Raw genomic sequence first — 17,345 nt, forward strand, 5'->3', positions numbered from 1 at the left:
GGAGAGGAGCAAAAGGATATTGTTGAACAAACAAAGCATATGCCAAACTTTGCCTTAGTCATGATGGGGTGATAACTCTACGAGGCTGTCACCTATTTTGCTACACCTCTATAAGAAAATACCACACCTTTGTGCACTTTATAAAATTAACACATTATTATTATTAATAATGGGGTAATAGCCACATCCATATTAATAAAGACAAAAATTTCTTACTAACAATATATAACTTCTTATGGTCTGTATCAAATTGACCAACTTTCTCTTGCTCCCTGAGTAATATGTGGCATTGCATTTAAAATATAGTAACTGTCCATTTTTCAAGTAAAATATCTAAATGGTAAATAGAAAGTGTAGGGGAAAACACTTACGTTATTTTAAAAATAAGACTACCATAATGATCAATGTCAGTGAGGATACAGGAAGAGTATTTAATGTAAGATTTGGACAATCCCTCTGTTTTAGCAAAAAAAATACCCTATGAAATTCAAAATGTGCAAACGTAAAACTTTGTCCATTTTCATGAGTTCTTACTGGGCTTTTTGCATTTGTGTTTTTGCTTAAATTCATTGATTTAAAAAAAAAAGGTGTGAACTACATCCTTCATGAGTTCAAGGATGAATGAGCAGTAGGAAATATGAACTCTAAAGGCAAGATCCTGTTTCTCTGCAAATGCACTTAATAATAATGAAATAGAGAAGGAGAATACAAAAAAATGAATGGCTAGATAAGCAATGTTGTCTCTGGCTACTGTACAGTGTTTTCCATAAAGTGTCAGTGAGACAAAAAAAGTCAAGCTTGTATTGTGAAATCATACAGTTATAGGAGTTAGAGATAGGAAAGATCTATTGGGTCATTTAGCTTATCCCTCTGTCAATGCAGGATTGTTCCCTATAATACATTTTCAAAATTGTGGATGTAAGCCTGTTTCTGAGTCCAGTTTAATTTCGGCAATACCTTCAAATTTCATATTGTTCTATGGCAAATATTAATAATTATTTCTTTACAGCTACAACTTGTGATGGAAAATTTATGTTGACTGGCTCCTCTGGATCTTTCCACTCTATTAATTATCCAAAGCCTTATAATTCAAATATTGTTTGTCAGTGGATTATACGGTAAGTAGCTTCAAAACATTGTTACCTAGCATCTATTTGATTGTAAGGTGTTCTCATTTCCTGTATATCAGAACTTATTCCTTGTGTTTTGTATTCTCTGTTAAGATGTCCCTGTAAAATGTACAATAGAAATTTCTTCCATTTCTGTACACAGCTTTCCTTAAAACAAGGCACAAACTTCAAGAGTTAAATATGCCATCAGTTTTCTCACTTAAGATATTTGATGCATGAGGTGGAAGGGATGGTGTGAGAAACCTTGGGTACTGAATTTCTGTATATGGAAGTACATGTCTGCTCTGGATAATGTGGGTGTATTGCCACTCAATTGACTCTCCATAGCGCAGAATATTGTCTTTCATAAAATATTACTGGAAATATTACCTTCAAAGCAGTAGTTTTGAAAGAGATAACGCTGTTGTTGACCAGTGGGATTTTCAGACATGCCTAAGTGACTTAGGCACAAGTCTCTGCTGGAAGTCAATGGGACTTCTGTTCCTAAGTCACTTTGGCCAGCTCTTCAAAGGTTTTTAGACATTTAACTCCCATTGATTTCAATGGACTTATCTTCAAGGATCTGGGCCTTAGTTGCTTCTGAAAATCCCACTCAATGCCAAGTGGCAAACTCAAAAGTACTTTGAGAGGCAAAGGCTCTTGTAATGGCTTTGTAAAAGATGGCAGTCTTGTGATCCTCATGTACCCAATGAGTGTGATTAATTTGGGAGTTAGACACCCAAATTCTACTGAAACTCAGTGGCAATTGGAATCCTAAATCACACAGGCTCCTTTGAAAGTCCCCAGTCTTTGAGGTTGTTCTGTCACAGCAGGTCCTTAACATGCCCATTTATCTCAACTAGTCAGCAGTACATTTAAGTCTTGTGTTTTCCTTGTTATAAACACATTGACCGCTCTTCAGCTTCTGATATCTGCAGTGCCATTCACTAGTAATTTCTGGCAAACACTAATAATCAGATATAGTGGGTACTATATATTAAGAGTCAGATTTTATCTTCAGATGCATGACAACTTGTGCTCCTTAGCCTGATGTTTCCCAGAATTTGAAGCATGGTGAATAATTGTCTGGATTATGCTGCCTCCAGGTAGGCTAGTGAGGGGACCATACACTACACTCTTTCAAATGTTGCTGTAGAGGCTATGATTACTCCAAGAGGAATTATGATTATGCATATGTGTCCAAATATGAACTGCTATTACCTAGCCCCTAGAGCAGTGGTTCTCAACCAGGGGTACATGTACCCTGTGGGTACACAATGGTCTTCCAGTGGGTACATCAAGTCTTCTAGATATTTGCCTAGTTTTACAGCAAGCTACATAAAAAGCACTAGCGAAGTCAATACAAACTAAAATTTCATACAGACAGTGATTTGTTTATACTGCTGTATATACTATACACTAGGGACTGGCAACCTTTGGCATGCAGCCCACCAGGGTAAGCCCCCTGGCAGGCCAGGCAGGTTTGTTTACCTGCTGCGTCTGCAGGTTCAGACGATCACGGCTCCCACTGGCCATGGTTCGCCGCTCCAGGCCAATGGGGGCTGCGGGAACCGCTGTGGGCCGAGGGATGTGCTGTCTGCCACTTCCCTCTACCCCCATTGGCCTGGAGCAGTGAACAGTGGCCAGTGGGAGCTGTGTTCCCTTTTCTATTTGTTTCCTTAACAAAGAAATAATTTCATTGTTGTTTTTTTTACTAAAAGCTTAAACATAATATGATACCAACAGTGTGGTCAATTTCACTCCATCATATTTAATTACACAAGTCCTCTCCCAGTGCATTTACTTTTCACAGCATTATTCATTTTTTTATTTTCATAAATATATATATATATATATATGTTTCTATCTGTGCACAGCCACAAAAAGAAAATAAAAAGGAGTACAAGCTGCATGAAACCTTGTTCCATGTGTATCTCCTAACTGGTTCTGACAGATATGTTGAGACTGTTGCTTTCAAATTGTATTTGGACTTCCATTGGTAATCAACCACAGAGAAGAACAAATTAATGGTTCTACTAGAAAGATTAATTGATTTTGGCAGTGGACTTATAGATCTTGGACCATCATGTATTTCTGATGGGGAGAGTATGGAGAGAATCATTTAGAAAAAATATGGAGAATGTGATGGGGGGGAATAGTATGCAGCACTTGTGATATTGAACTGGTGCAACAGATTGCTGTGCAGGGCTGCCCAGAGGATTCAGGGGGCCTGGGGCAGGGCCGGGCCTTCGGCGGCAATTCAGCAGTGGGTCCCTCTCGGAGGGAAGGACCTGCCGCTGAATTGCCACCAAAGAATGAAGTAGTGGTGGTAGAGCAGCCTAAGGGCCACCGATTGCGGCTTTTTTTTTCTTTCCCCACCACTTGTGGCACTTGTTCTCACCGGGTGGCGCTCCAAGGCTTCGGCAGCAGTTCAGCGGTGGGTCCTTCACTCACTCTGAGTCTTCCGCTGCACTGAAGGACCCGCCGCCGCAAACCCGGAGTGGCTCGCGGGGCCCCTGTGGGGCCCGGGGCAAATTGCCCCACTTACCCCCTCCCCCTGGGAGGTCCTGTTGCTGTGCGATGCTTAGAAGTGAAGGCATAGAGCCAACTCATAGGTTGGACAACCACGGTTCTTCTGAACTTAAATTGTGGTTTTGGAACAAGGAGGAAGGTAGCATGGACTAAGTGACAGATTCTGAAATCTTTACTCTTGTTGATTATTGCAATACTCCACAAAAGTTCATTTGACTTAAATGAGGCTACTTGGGGATTAAGGTGATACTCATCATAAGCCAAGTATCAGAAGATGGCCACAAATTAGCAACCAGTTTAAAAAAAAAGAGCTACCCATTTCAACTTTTGATTCCAAATTATTAGAAGGTTCAAACCCTGAAGTACATGTTTATGTATGTAAGGAATCTGTAGGCTCTGGTAGTAACCAAGGTTATGAGTTATCACTATATAAGGATTTGCCCAAGCATTAAAGCCTTTTAGAAAAGATAGAACAAATGGCCAAGAGAATAAAAACTCAAGGTCTAACATCTAGGTTTCTTCAATAGTTTGAGAAAAATCAGAGTTGCTGCAGGCTTTTGCAGGAGTGTATGGATGGAGCTAAAAAGACTTCCCCTTTTTCCTGTCTGTGAATGAATGAATTAAAAAATTATTTAGTATCAAACATTGATATTATATGATGTGCCAGATACACTAGTGAAATAGGGAACTTAATTAAATCTAATATGATTAAAATGTATATAAAAGGAAAGGCAACTATAGGTGATACAGTTTGGGGCAAAATATTGAAGACTTTAATGACAGGGTTTATTCATGGGCAGTATTGTTAGGAAAGAAAGTGGTTGTGTTCATATTGATCTATTTTAGTTTAAGTGATAAAATAAGCCTAATGTTTGCAATCAAGCATGTTTATGCTGTCAAGCTAATGAAATACACCTGTAGTCAGAGAGGTAATAAATAAAAGAAATTGAAACCGAACAGTGAGTTTATAAGGACACTTGAGCACAGAGTGGAATAATCAGAAATGTAACTGGTTATATATAATGCATGGACTCAGCTCAGCCATACATACCAAAGTCTCACCATTGTTGCTGAAAGAAGGAGAACAGAAATGGAAGATTTATACAGCTGTTTTGACCCGTTGGAGAACAAGAGTTCTTGAACTGATTTTGCATTGTATAATGGACTGTTATAACAAGTTTAAAGAGTATCAAAGAATATGGAGGGACTTTGTATAAATTATATGAACTTTGGAGATTTCAGCAACTAGTAGAGAGTTGCTGGAGAAGCTGCAACTTGAGCAAGTGTAACTGCAGAGTTGGCCAAAAGATGCACTGCAAAGGGGGTCACAGAAAGCAATTTGTGGTGGTTAGTTGCTGACCAGAGCAAACCAGCTAGTGTTCAAGATACATCTCAAGATGGTTGCATCAACAGCTATGACCTAACTTGCTGTACACAAACTGGTGTAAAAAAGCATGTTGCATAAAGCTCCTGGAATATTCCAATCCCGGTTGCAAGAACTCAAAAGCTGATGTCTTGTTCCCTGAGAGGATGATGAGAAAGGACAACTCTTAATTTGGTTGGTTATTTCAAATCTTCTGAAGTCGTATGGGTCACCATCTGATTGGTCCATTCCAGCACCTCCAAGAAAAGGGATAAAGTTGAACCACCCAGCAGAAATGGGATCAAAAGGCGTGTCCCCAATAGAAACGGGATCAAAGGGCCTGTCTCTTTCAGTACATCAGTTCCTGAAAACCAAAGGCATCTGGACTAAGGTCCTGGACCAGCCACCAGGAACTCCTCCTGCTGACATTAAGTATCTATCTCGGATAGAAGTCTTTAACTGAATGTTTCTATTTTCCAGCAATTCTGGTTGCCTACTAGCCCACTGGGGAAAAACTATAGTTGTGTCTGTTTTTTGCTTCATCTGTATTTGCAATGTGAACACCTACTGTGAATGATAACTGAGCTAAAAAGCTGACCACTAAGCAAAGATCAGGTGATACAGACTTTCTCTTAGGTGATGACCCAAATTAGTCAACTGACCACTTCTTGAAACTAGGTACCTACTTAGTAAGGAAGTGTACATGCTTGTATATGTGCTTTAAAGAGTGTCACAGTTATAGTGTGTGTCCTTGCTTTGTAATAGGTTCCAATCAAGATTATTGTAAAGTAGCTTTAGAAATGAAAAAAGTTTATGTTGTTTACTAAGATTGTAAAAAAAAAAGTGCATTCAGCTACCATAATGAATGGTTTCATACTGCCTTTTAAATTCTAGGTGTATATAGACATAAAATGAGACCAAATGTACAAGATTCTTGTACTACACTCACTCTATACAGTTTGTCATAAAGGTATGAGTATGTTAGATGGTTAGGAGTGTTAGTTAGATCCTGGAGCTAATATAATTCATTGGGAAATAGGTAATAACAGTTGACTACTATAGATCCATTGGGAAAGAGACGTTGGTGAATTGTTATGAAAGTAACTGACCAAACTGTGTTGTGATCTAGCTTTGGATTGTTTTTTTCCTCTCTGTTAGCAACATCGGAATTGATAAACAAATGACACAAGCGGGGCCCTGTTCTAAGGGATTTTTGGTCAAATATCTAAACTAAGTCACCTTCCCAAGATAGTAATTGAGGGTAAATATTATTTTCTATTGTGGTTGTTTAATTTGATTCTGAAAACCTGAATGATTATATCAACCAATTTTTTAGTTTGTGTTATCCAAATCATAGTCCAACATTAGTTTTGTCTTCCTACATCTTATTATATTAGTTGCTGCTGGTTAGGATATTTAATAAAAATCTATACAACTAAAATTCAACTCTCAAGTCCATTTCTCTAGTTAAGCAAAATTAAAAGAACCCTAAAAAGGTGTTATGGATAATCAATTAAGCAGTTGCTTAAGTGAGGTTTGTTTTGTACCCTATCTTTCCTACAGTTTCCAATGTTGAAGAGGCTTTCCCGTCTGTTCTCTTTTGCTATTATACAAAGTGTAATGCTTCATCTAAAATTTCACCATGATTTGCACAGATTAGAAAAGCTGATAATACAATTCCCATAACCTTACTGAACTATTCATTAAACAGCCTTCATATGAACAGTTAATTTACTACAGAAAAGGAAAATTACTGAAGCATATAATCTTACTTTTTTTCTTTTGTTTTTGTTATTTTAGTACAAATCAAGGATTATCCATTAAACTAAACTTCACTTCCTTTCATACCCAACAATATGCGGACATTTTAAATATTTATGAAGGTACAGGACCAAGCAAGATTTTAAGAGGTAAGGCAGGATTACTTTTCAATCATTATTATATTTTGAGGTGAATCAAATGCATGTATATAGTTGTCCAAATTACTTTTTTCTCTGAAGAGTTCTGATCTAAACATATTTGCTTACTCATTTAAAGTAACTTGCTAATTTTTTTTCCAAAATACAAAGGAGAGAGTCACTTTTTAATGCTTTATTTGGCTTATGGTCTAAATAAATCAGAAGATCACCAAGGCATAGTATTTACCACTGTGTCTTATTTTAAAGAAGTGGGATTCCACCTGTATTTTACCTGAAAAAAAAAATGTAAGCAACCTCCATATTTTGATAAGGGGTTTAAATACATATTTATAAAAAAAGTTGGGAGGTTTCCTTATCATTATAGTCTTCTTTGCCTTTGTAAGAGAAGGGAAATGTGCACTACAAATAGTGTCTGGATGGAGAAAGGGATATATATTGAAGAAAGATGAAATTCTGCCTCTGTGACATTATCTCACCTCACCCTTATACACGCATGGTTCCTTTGTGGGGGATCAGGAAGCTTCAGTTGGGAGATCCCTTGGTAGTATTGCTTCTGCAGCAGCCATGCTTCCCAGGAGCTGAAGGAATCATTGGGGAAAAGATTTGGTGGTAGTATAAAGGCATAGGACACCCATATGCACTTTACCACCATTAGCTCTCTCCAAGATCTGTAGATCCAGGAGACTGAATGTTGGCCTCTTCCATGGGGCACTACATATCCCATGAAGGGAGAATTACAAGGGATTTCCACACAGAGTTTCCATTCTGCTAAGAAGGAAAAAAATGTAGAAGGGAATAATTTGGTACATACATATCTATATCACCCTAGTTTTAAATTATCATTTTGGCATATTTTTAAAGATTTCATAGAATCATAGACTATCAGGGTTGGAAAGAACCTCAGGAGGTCATCTAGTCCAACCCCCTGCTCAAAGCAGGGCCAATCCTCAACTAAATCATCCCAGCCAGGGCTTTGTCAAGCCTGACCTTAAAAACCTCTAAGGAAGGAGAGTCCACCACCTCCCTAGGTAACCCGTTCCAGTGCTTTACCACTTAGTGAAAAAGTTTTTCCTAATATCCAACCTAAACCTCTCCCACTGCAACTTGAGACCATTACTCCATGTTCTGTCATCTGCTACCACTGAGAACAATATAGATCCATCCTCTTTGAAACCCCCTTTCAGGTAGTTGAAAGCAGCTCTCAAATCCCCACTCATTCTTCTCTTCTGCAGACTAAACAATCTCAGTTCCCTCAGCCTGTCCTCATAAGTCATGTGCTCCAGCCCCCTAATCATTTTTGTTGCCCTCGCTAGACTCATTCCAATTTTTCCACATCCTTCTTGTAGTGTGGGGCCCAAAACTGGATACAGTACTCCAGATGAGGCCTCACCAACGTTGAATAGATGGGAACGATCACGTCTCTTGATCTGCTTGCAATGCCCCTACTTATACAGCCCAAAATGCCCTTAGCCTTCTTGGCAACAAGGGCACACTGTTGACTCATATCCAGCTTCTCGTCCACTGTAACCCCTAGGTCCTTTTCTGCAGAACTGCTGCCTAGTCATTTGGTCCCTAGTCTGTAGTAGTGCATGAGATTCTTCCGTCCTAAGTGCTGATTTCTTTTGGCCTAATCCTCTAATTTGTCTAGGTCCCTGGGTTTAGCAGGCCAACGCTCAAACCACTGAACTATTCCTCCCCCCTAAAGTTAATTTGAGTCTTTCCACTGACCTCAGTTGGGTATTGGCTCATGCTCATAACCAGGAAGCTAAGTACATGACTGAGTTACTTATTGCATTACCCCTTTAGTTTCATAAATAATTTTTAGAATTCCCAGTCATATATGATTTTTGACTACACTGTAATTGATTTTGTTATATTTTTCATAGTTTTATAATGTATACATTATTTAAAAAATAAAATTACAAAGTAATCATAGTGTATTTAAAGTTCTTTGATTCTAAAAATAAAAATATTAATTACCAAACCATGGGGATAAGCTCAAGTAATGAAATCATGTAGTCGACCTTCTGGTCTTAGAGTTTTGGATTATATACATGTATCAAAAACTCCAGAATATTTACAGGGAAATAAGTATGAAGTTGAAGAGCGAATATGTGAATAGTTAGATATTGCAAAATACAATTAAATCACAACCATAGGTTAGTTACAGTCATTATATTAGAAAATGTACTTTGTTCACTAGCTGGTATCTGTGCTGAAGTTAAAGTAAGATGGATGTGCAGATCTGAGGGCAGAGCTTTACCTCACAAAAGTAATTATATTTTAGCTAATTAGAAAAATGCTGTTTTGTTTGTTTTTTTAGATAGAGCTACCACTTCTGTAAAGAGGGATTTATTCAGAATTGAAAGAAACAGTCATGCTCACTCTCTTTTTATAATAGCACCACTTATTTTAAGTGACATTGAATTACCTTCTGTAACTGATAGTTGCTTTTTTATTTATTCTTAGCTTCGCTCTGGGGGACAAATCCTGGAACAGTTTACATTTTTTCTGATGAGGCTACAGCAGAGTTTATTACAGATTATTCTGAAAATTATAATGGATTCAAAGCAACATATACCACATTTTATACCAGTGAGCTAAGCAGTAAGTGTCTGGATCCATATTGGTGGGCCCTTCTGCTTCTTTGAAGCTCCATTGACTTCAACATGAATCTGTGTAGCCTTAAGATCTGCCTATGTGGAACTGATTGCAGTATCAAGACATTATAATATTATTTATATTATAGGTTTAATAAAACTAAAGCTCGTGGATATGTCATAAGAAATATATTTAAGAATGAGCAATTGAAAATCATTGGCATTACCATTTGTTCAGTATCTGCTCACTTGACGTTGAATTAAACTGTGTAGTTACTGGTGGCTTAACTTATTGCAATGAGTGATGGTACTAGAACAGTTAAAGGAAATAGAGGAGCATATCAGCTTCAGTCAATAGAAATATTGGAAGAAAATTTAAATGTAGCCAATCTGTTTGTGACAAATGAAGGACAACTACATGAGTTAAACTTAGATGTTTCCAGATAGTCAGGAAAAAATTAGTCATAGGCTGGACAGGTGATTGCTGTCTAGGATGCTGCATTTTGAGTAATGGGGGTGAGGAAGGCATGACCCTGGGGAAGAATACAGCTACACGAGGCAGCTGGTTGGCCAAGATTCCTGTGCTCTGGGAACCCTTGCATAAGGTGTGAGCTGCAATAGAAAATATGGTGGGCAGAAGACAAGATCTCCTTCTTATTGAGGAATAATACTGAGCAAGATAGTGTGGGAAAGAAAAAGAATCGTGGAAGCCTTCAAAAGAAACAATGCTGGAGTGAACACAAGGAAAGGAGGAGAAAAGAGAATGGTATATTGTTTAGCTATCAAGCATCAAAGGAATTCTTAAGTGCCTGAGCACTTAGGGTCAACTCCATGGATACTACAGCACATAAAGGAGTTTAGGCTAATTAGGAAAACATATACACTGTTTCAACTTTATAATGTTGCTCTTGAGCGGAGTGAATCAAAAATGGCCATATGTTGCAATCTTCATAGGCACTCTTAAAAATTCAAACTGTTTTTTCATAAAAATGCACAGTTGGACATGCTGATGAAATCATCAATCTCACGCTCTTATCTGATATTATTCACAGATAATGAAAAAATTAACTGCAATTTTGAAGATGGCTTTTGTTACTGGATTCAAGATTTTAAAAATGAATGGGAGAGAATTAGTGGGCCTACCTTTCCCTTTATGTCTGGTCCTGATTATGATCATACATATGGCAACTTGTCAGGTAAGAACAAATTATAGCAAAGAGTTTAATAGAAGGAACATCCAAAGAAAAAAGTTAATTTTAAACAAATAGAGAATATTCATGGGCTGCACATTTTGAATTAGTAATTGTGAATACTCATTCTAGAAAACTGAATCTGGAGTTTATGCTTATTCAGTGGGAAAACAAAAATATCCCCATATGATCTGTCAGCCCAATCAATTCTAATCAATGTAGTTTGAATTTCACTTTCAATCATCGCAACAAACTGTTTGTGAGACTGAGAATTATTCAGAATTTATTCAGTGATTAATTAAATACAGAAAATTGTAATCTGCAGAAATATAAGGTACTTGAAGAAAAAAAGTCAAAATTACCCAATATATTATTTGGTATAAAGTATTCATCTGGCTGTAATGCATAAATGTACACTCCCTAAACAGTCTTGAGAACAGTATCTTATTTTCATTCTCAAATTCTGCAAGCCAAATTAGTTGAAATAACATGGAATTCATGTTATTTCATGGAATTCATATAGTAAAACATTTGGCAGTGATTTTCAACTCTGAATTTTTCATTTATTCTAGATGTTTCCTCTTTCACCTCACTAGATCTAAACTGACAGTTCTTATATGCAATATTACCATTATTTCAACATTAAGATTTCTACTGCCTCAGTCTGATGTAAACATATGAGCTTGCATCATTATACACAGATATTAAAAACGTTCAATTTTGTTCGCTTCTCTCCAAAAAAGCAAAAGAGATAATACACGTTCAACAAGCCTCAGAACCAAATCAGCATAATACTTGAAACCAACACTATAAAAGATTTACTTTCAACTTAAATTAGACTTAACCCTCACCTCACTTTCTTCACATCATATTGTATTATACGGTGCCATTCCTCTTGCCAAAATGATGCATGCTACATAATAATACATATAAACAGCATAAACTCCAAAGAAAACCTATATGTATTATTGGACAAGTTTCCCCAAATTGATTCAGATTGCTCAGAGAATTAATGAACCAAGGGTCAGAAAGAAGTACATTGCTTGAAATATTTGCAGACATTTTCAAAATAGGGATGACTTGTTTCCATTTCATCTCTCATTCACCTACTTCTAAAGAAAACTTTTTCAATTTAGTTGAGGATCATGGAATGGCTGATATGGGACTTGATTAATAAATAATTAAAGGAGGGTCCTCTCTGTCTGTGCCTTGTTGTGGCGGGACAGCTTGCATGCTCTAATGATCCCCAGAGTCTGTGTTGGCGGGGTTTTTTTGCTCCTGGTAGGTTCAATCATGCCAGATTGGTCTGTGAGTGAGGGGCCAGACAAAACAGATACCCTGGTCCTCCAGGTTGGGGGTTAGGCACAGGGCTAACAACCCTGTGTCCTAGGGTCTCACCCCCACTTTGAGCTTGTGAGTTCAAAGATGGGGACCCACAGGTATTCTCCCCCCACCCTAACCCTTAGGGTAGGTTTCCTTCTCGCTGCCACCACTCGATTAATTCGGTGAATCGAGACACCCTTCTGTTCCCCCCTCCTCCTTCCAGAGACTTTCCTGGGGAAGCACAGATCAAATCACAGAGGGAGAAAGATTCCTTTCACTTCCCTCTCCCTTCCCTGTTTTCTCTGCTTGGAGACAACCCTTGTCTCCACAGAGTGGCGCCTAGCTTCCTTCCCCTGAATCCACAGTTAAGGAACTTAACCAAGTCCTGAACCTAAAAGAGTTTATTAAAAGAATAAAAAAAGAAAAAAAATATACAATCTCTATGAATCCAAGATAGACATTCATAGGGTCTAATCTTATTAATCCCTGGAGAACTTTCTCCCTTTTCCTCAGTACAACCAATACAGGCAAAATTACAAATAATCAATACAAACACACAGAATTGCAGACACAGGATTCTTATATGAAATTACCCAGTACTTCTAATACTCACTAGCTTGAATAGAAGAAATTAGTTCAGAAAGATGATCAGACTTGATTAAGCGTCTGGGCTGGTGTAGTTCCAGACGACTAAGAACACAGAACAAAGAACACAGAGACCCAAGTTCCCGCTCTCTGGGATTTTCAAATTCTCTTCCCTGATTGGTCCTTTGGTCAGGTGTTTCACCTGGTCTGTGTTAACCCTTTACAGGTAGAACTTAACCCTTAACTAACTACTTATGACACGCCCCCCAAATCACCAACAGTGGGAGCACTGGCGGTGATTTCCTCCTAAACTGTAAAACCAACAAAGTAATAACACATGCACTATTACATATACTACTAAGCATATAACATGTAAAGAACACTTTTTAGCCACTAGATTCTGGGAAACTGTCACGAGAGAGTGCATCAGCAACTTTGTTGGAAGCTCCTGAAATGTGTTGAATTTCAAAATCAAAGTCTTGGAGAGCTAAACTCCATCTGATACGTTTTTTGTTGTTTCCCTTGTTAGTATGAAGCCACTTTAGTGCAGCATGATCGGTTTGTAGCTGGAACTGCCGTCCCCAAACGTATGGGCGTAGCTTTTCCAAGGCATACACAATGGCGTAACACTCTTTTTCACTGACGGACCAGTGGCTTTCCCTCTCAGACAGCTTCTTGCTGAGAACCACGACAGGATGGAAGTTGTGATCCGGTCCTTCCTGCATTAGAACCGCTCCTACCCCACGGTCAGATGCATCGGTGGTAACTAGGAAGGGTTTGTCAAAGTCTGGGGCCCGTAATACAGGGTCAGACATGAGCATTGCCTTAAGTTGGATAAAGGCTTCCTGACACTCATCAGTCCACTTAACTGCATTTGGCTGGGTTTTTCTGGTCAGATCAGTTAGTGGAGCAGCGATTTGGCTGTAGTGTGGTACAAATCGCCTGTAATATCCGGCCAAACCTAAGAAGGATTGGACCTGTTTCTTTGACCTTGGGACAGGCCACTGTTGGATAGCCTCCACCTTGGCCTGTAGGGGGTTGATGGTTCCTTGACCCACCTGGTGTCCTAGGTAAGTCACTCTGTTTTGGCCTATTTGACACTTTTTGGCCTTAACAGTTAGTCCTGCCTGCCTGATGCGCTCTAAAACCATTTTCAAATGTTCTAGGTGTTCGGGCCATGAATCAGAAAAAATGGCCACATCAGCGAGGTATGCAACTGCACAGTCTCCCAATCCCGCTAGGAGACCATCCACCAGCCTTTGGAAGGTGGCAGGTGCATTCCGCAGTCTGAACGGAAGCACAGTAAACTCATACACCCCTGCATGGGTGATGAAGGCAGATTTTTCCTTGGCAGGTTCATCCAGTGGTACTTGCCAGTATCCCTTGGTTAAATCAATGGTAGAGATGAACTGGGCACGTCCCAACTTTTCCAATAGCTCATCAGTGCGTGGCATTGGATAGTTGTCTGGACGAGTTACAGCATTTAGCTTACGGTAGTCCACGCAAAAGCGTATTTCCCCATCTGTTTTGGGGACCAGAACCACTGGAGATGCCCATGCACTGGTAGAAGGGCGGATGATACCCCTCTCCAACATGTTGTCAATCTCCTGTTTAATAGCAACTTTGGCATGAGGTGACACTCGGTAGGGTGGGGTCCTAATCGGGTGAGCATTACCTGTGTCAATGGAGTGGCAGGTTTGCTCAGTCCGTCCTGGGTTGGCTGAGAACAAGGGCGCGAAGTGAGTGCACAGCTCCTTGATCTGTTGCCGCTGCAGACGTTGCAGGGTTGTGGAGAGGGTCACCTCTTCCACACCACCATTTCTTTTACCTTCGTAGTAGACACCTTCAGGCCACTCGGTGTCATCTCCTTCCTGAACTGTAAAGTGACAGACCTGTAATTCTCTGGGATAAAAGGGCTTTAGAGAGTTAACATGAAACACTTTAGGCTTTAAAGAGGAATCAGGGAATGTTATGAGGTAGTTAACAGGCGCTCCTGGACCATGTATGGTCCTTCCCAGGACGCTTCCATCTTATGGGCCTGTTGCGCCTTCAAGACCATAACCTGGTCTCCTACCTTGAAGGACCGCTCCTTGGCATGTCGATCATACCAGACCTTTTGCTCCGCTTGAGCACCTCTTAAGTTCTCTCGAGCAAGGGCCCAAGAGTCTCGGAGGGTGTTTTGAAGGTTGCTTACAAAGTCCAGAATGTTAGTCCCTGGAGGACTTTCTCCCTTTTCCTCAGTACAACCAATACAGGCAAAATTACGAATAATCAATGCAAACACACAGAATTGCAGACACAGGATTCTTATATGAAATTACCCAGTACTTCTAATACTCACTAGCTTGAATAGAAGAAATTAGTTCAGAAAGATGAGCAGACTTGATTAAGCGTCTGGGCTGGTGTAGTTCCAGACGGCTAAGAACACAGAACAAAGAACACAGAGACCCAAGTTCCTGCTCTCTGGGATTTTCAAATTCTCTTCCCTGATTGGTCCTTTGGTCAGGTGTTTCACCAGGTCTGTGTTAACCCTTTACAGGTAGAACTTAACCCTTAACTAACTACTTATGACACCCTGTCTCGTAAAAAACAAAATATGCTACAGAAACAGCGACAGAGAAATCGACCTTTACTGTGTATGATGGCCTTCAGGAGTCAATGACCTGTATGACTGCCAGTGGTGAAAGCCAACAGGAAGCTACTGGCATGAAGACTGAAGTGCTGAATACCAAGACAAAAAACAAACTTGTTTTTTGGAATGTACAGACAATGTACAAAACAGGAAAGCTAGCTCAAGTCACAGCAGAGATGAGACGTTAAAGCTTAAACATCCTGGGTGTCAGTGAGAACAGATGGATGGGATCAGGAAGATTAACAGCAGCCTCAGGAGAAACTTTGCTCTATTCTGGATGGAACGATGGACAATTCTGGAAGGGTGTTGCCACCCTTTTGAAGAAGGGAGTGGAACATTCCCTGCTTGAATGGAAGTCCATCAGCAGACTTATGAGAGCCAGACTGAAAGGGAAACATAATAATATCACGCTGATTCAGTGCTATGCTGAATGACATAATGCTATGACAAATGACAGTGATGAAGAAGTAAAGGACAAATTCTACCTTACACTACAGGTGAAGTTAGAGAGATTACCACGCCACGACCTAACTATCGTCATGGGAGACCTGAATGCCAAGGTCGGTAAGGACAACACAAACAATGACAGAGCAATGGGAAGACATGGATATGGCATCATGAATGAAAATGGAGAAAGGCTAATTGATTTCTGTAATATGAATGACCTAGTCATCGGCGGAACCCTATTTCAACATCATGAAATTCACAAGCTGACATGGTGTTCTCCAAATGACAGAGATAAGAACCAGATTGACCATATCATGATCAATGGCAAATGGCGATGCTCACTGACAGATGTGAAAGTGAGAAGAGGTGCAGATATTGGCAGTGACCACCACCTTGTGACAGCCTCCATCGAGCTAAAACTGAAGTGTGGGTCCACCAAACAAGGGACATAGATTATAACATTGAGAAGCTAAAGTCCCCTGAAATACAGAAAGCCTTCATTCTGCAGTTAAAGAACAGGTTTCAAGCACTTGCAGACCTTGATGAAGAGGAAGGGAACGCAGATGAGGAGATCAACAGAAGTGGGACAAAGTAACAGCAATTTATAAACAGAGCAGTGAAGCCTGTCTAGGCTACAGGCAGAAGAGAAGGAAGGAGTCGATTACACCCAGCATATGGAACGTCATGGAAACCAGATGAGCCCTGAAGAAAAAAGTTTTAGACACAAAATCCCAGAAGCTAAAGGACAAATACCGCAAGCAGTGTAGCAAGGCACACCGGGAGGTCAACCGCCTTGTGAGACCAGACAAAAGGCATTATATTCATAATCTGGCAACACAAGCAGAGGATGCAGCTGCTCATGGTGAACAAGGAACCGTCTACAAAATGACGCCGTTTATCAGTGGCAAATGGCAGACACCAACAAACTCTCTCATTAGGAACAAACAAGGACACCTTCTAACAACCGAAAAAGAACCAGAAATGTGCTGGACAGAGCATTTCAAAGAATTGCTGAACAGAGAACCACCTAAAGAGGAAGCAAACATCCAGGAGGCAGAAGAAGATCTTGATATCAACACAGACACCCCAACTAAGGAAGAGATCATTCAAGTCATCAAATCCTTAAAAAATGGGAAAGCTCCTGGCAAGGATAACTTGAATGCAGAATTGTTCAAGGTAAATTCTGAGTTAGCAGCATCTATTCTGGCCCCTCTATTTACATAAGTCAGGGAAAGGGAAAAAGTGCTGAATGAGTGGACCAATGGGGGAATAGTGAAGGTACCAAAGAAAAGAACACTCCGTGATTGTAATAACTGGCATGGTATCACACTTGTATCTGTGCCAAGCAAAGTATTGTATAAGATCATAGTCCAGCGTATATCAGAGGCAGTCAATGACGTTCTCAGAAAAGAGCAAGCTGGTTTTTGGAAAATGCATGGATGCACAGACCAGATTTTCACTCTATGAAACATAATAGAACAATGCTTAGAATGGCAATGGCAACTCTACATAAACTGCATAGTCTTTGAGAAGACTTTTGATAGCATTCACAGGACCAGCGCATATGGAATCCCTCTCCATATAATCAACATCACCAAAAGCTTCTATTTCAACTTTACATGAAGTGTTGATCACAGTGAGCTCA

The 17,345-nt window shown here is 39.6% G+C and overlaps 1 protein-coding gene across 1 annotated transcript in view; it reads left to right on the forward strand.

Annotated features, from left to right (window-relative positions):
* Nucleotides 1-17,345, forward strand: part of TMPRSS15 (transmembrane serine protease 15) — a 90,037-nt gene that overhangs the window by 18,408 nt on the left and 54,284 nt on the right. The window contains 4 exon segments of the mRNA XM_039544193.1: nt 1,010-1,118; nt 6,805-6,914; nt 9,393-9,530; nt 10,576-10,719. Of these exon segments, the coding sequence (XP_039400127.1) occupies nt 1,010-1,118; nt 6,805-6,914; nt 9,393-9,530; nt 10,576-10,719 (501 nt within the window).

The sequence above is a fragment of the Mauremys reevesii genome, linkage group 1 (assembly GCF_016161935.1).
Source record: "Mauremys reevesii isolate NIE-2019 linkage group 1, ASM1616193v1, whole genome shotgun sequence".
Taxonomy (NCBI): domain Eukaryota; kingdom Metazoa; phylum Chordata; order Testudines; family Geoemydidae; genus Mauremys; species Mauremys reevesii.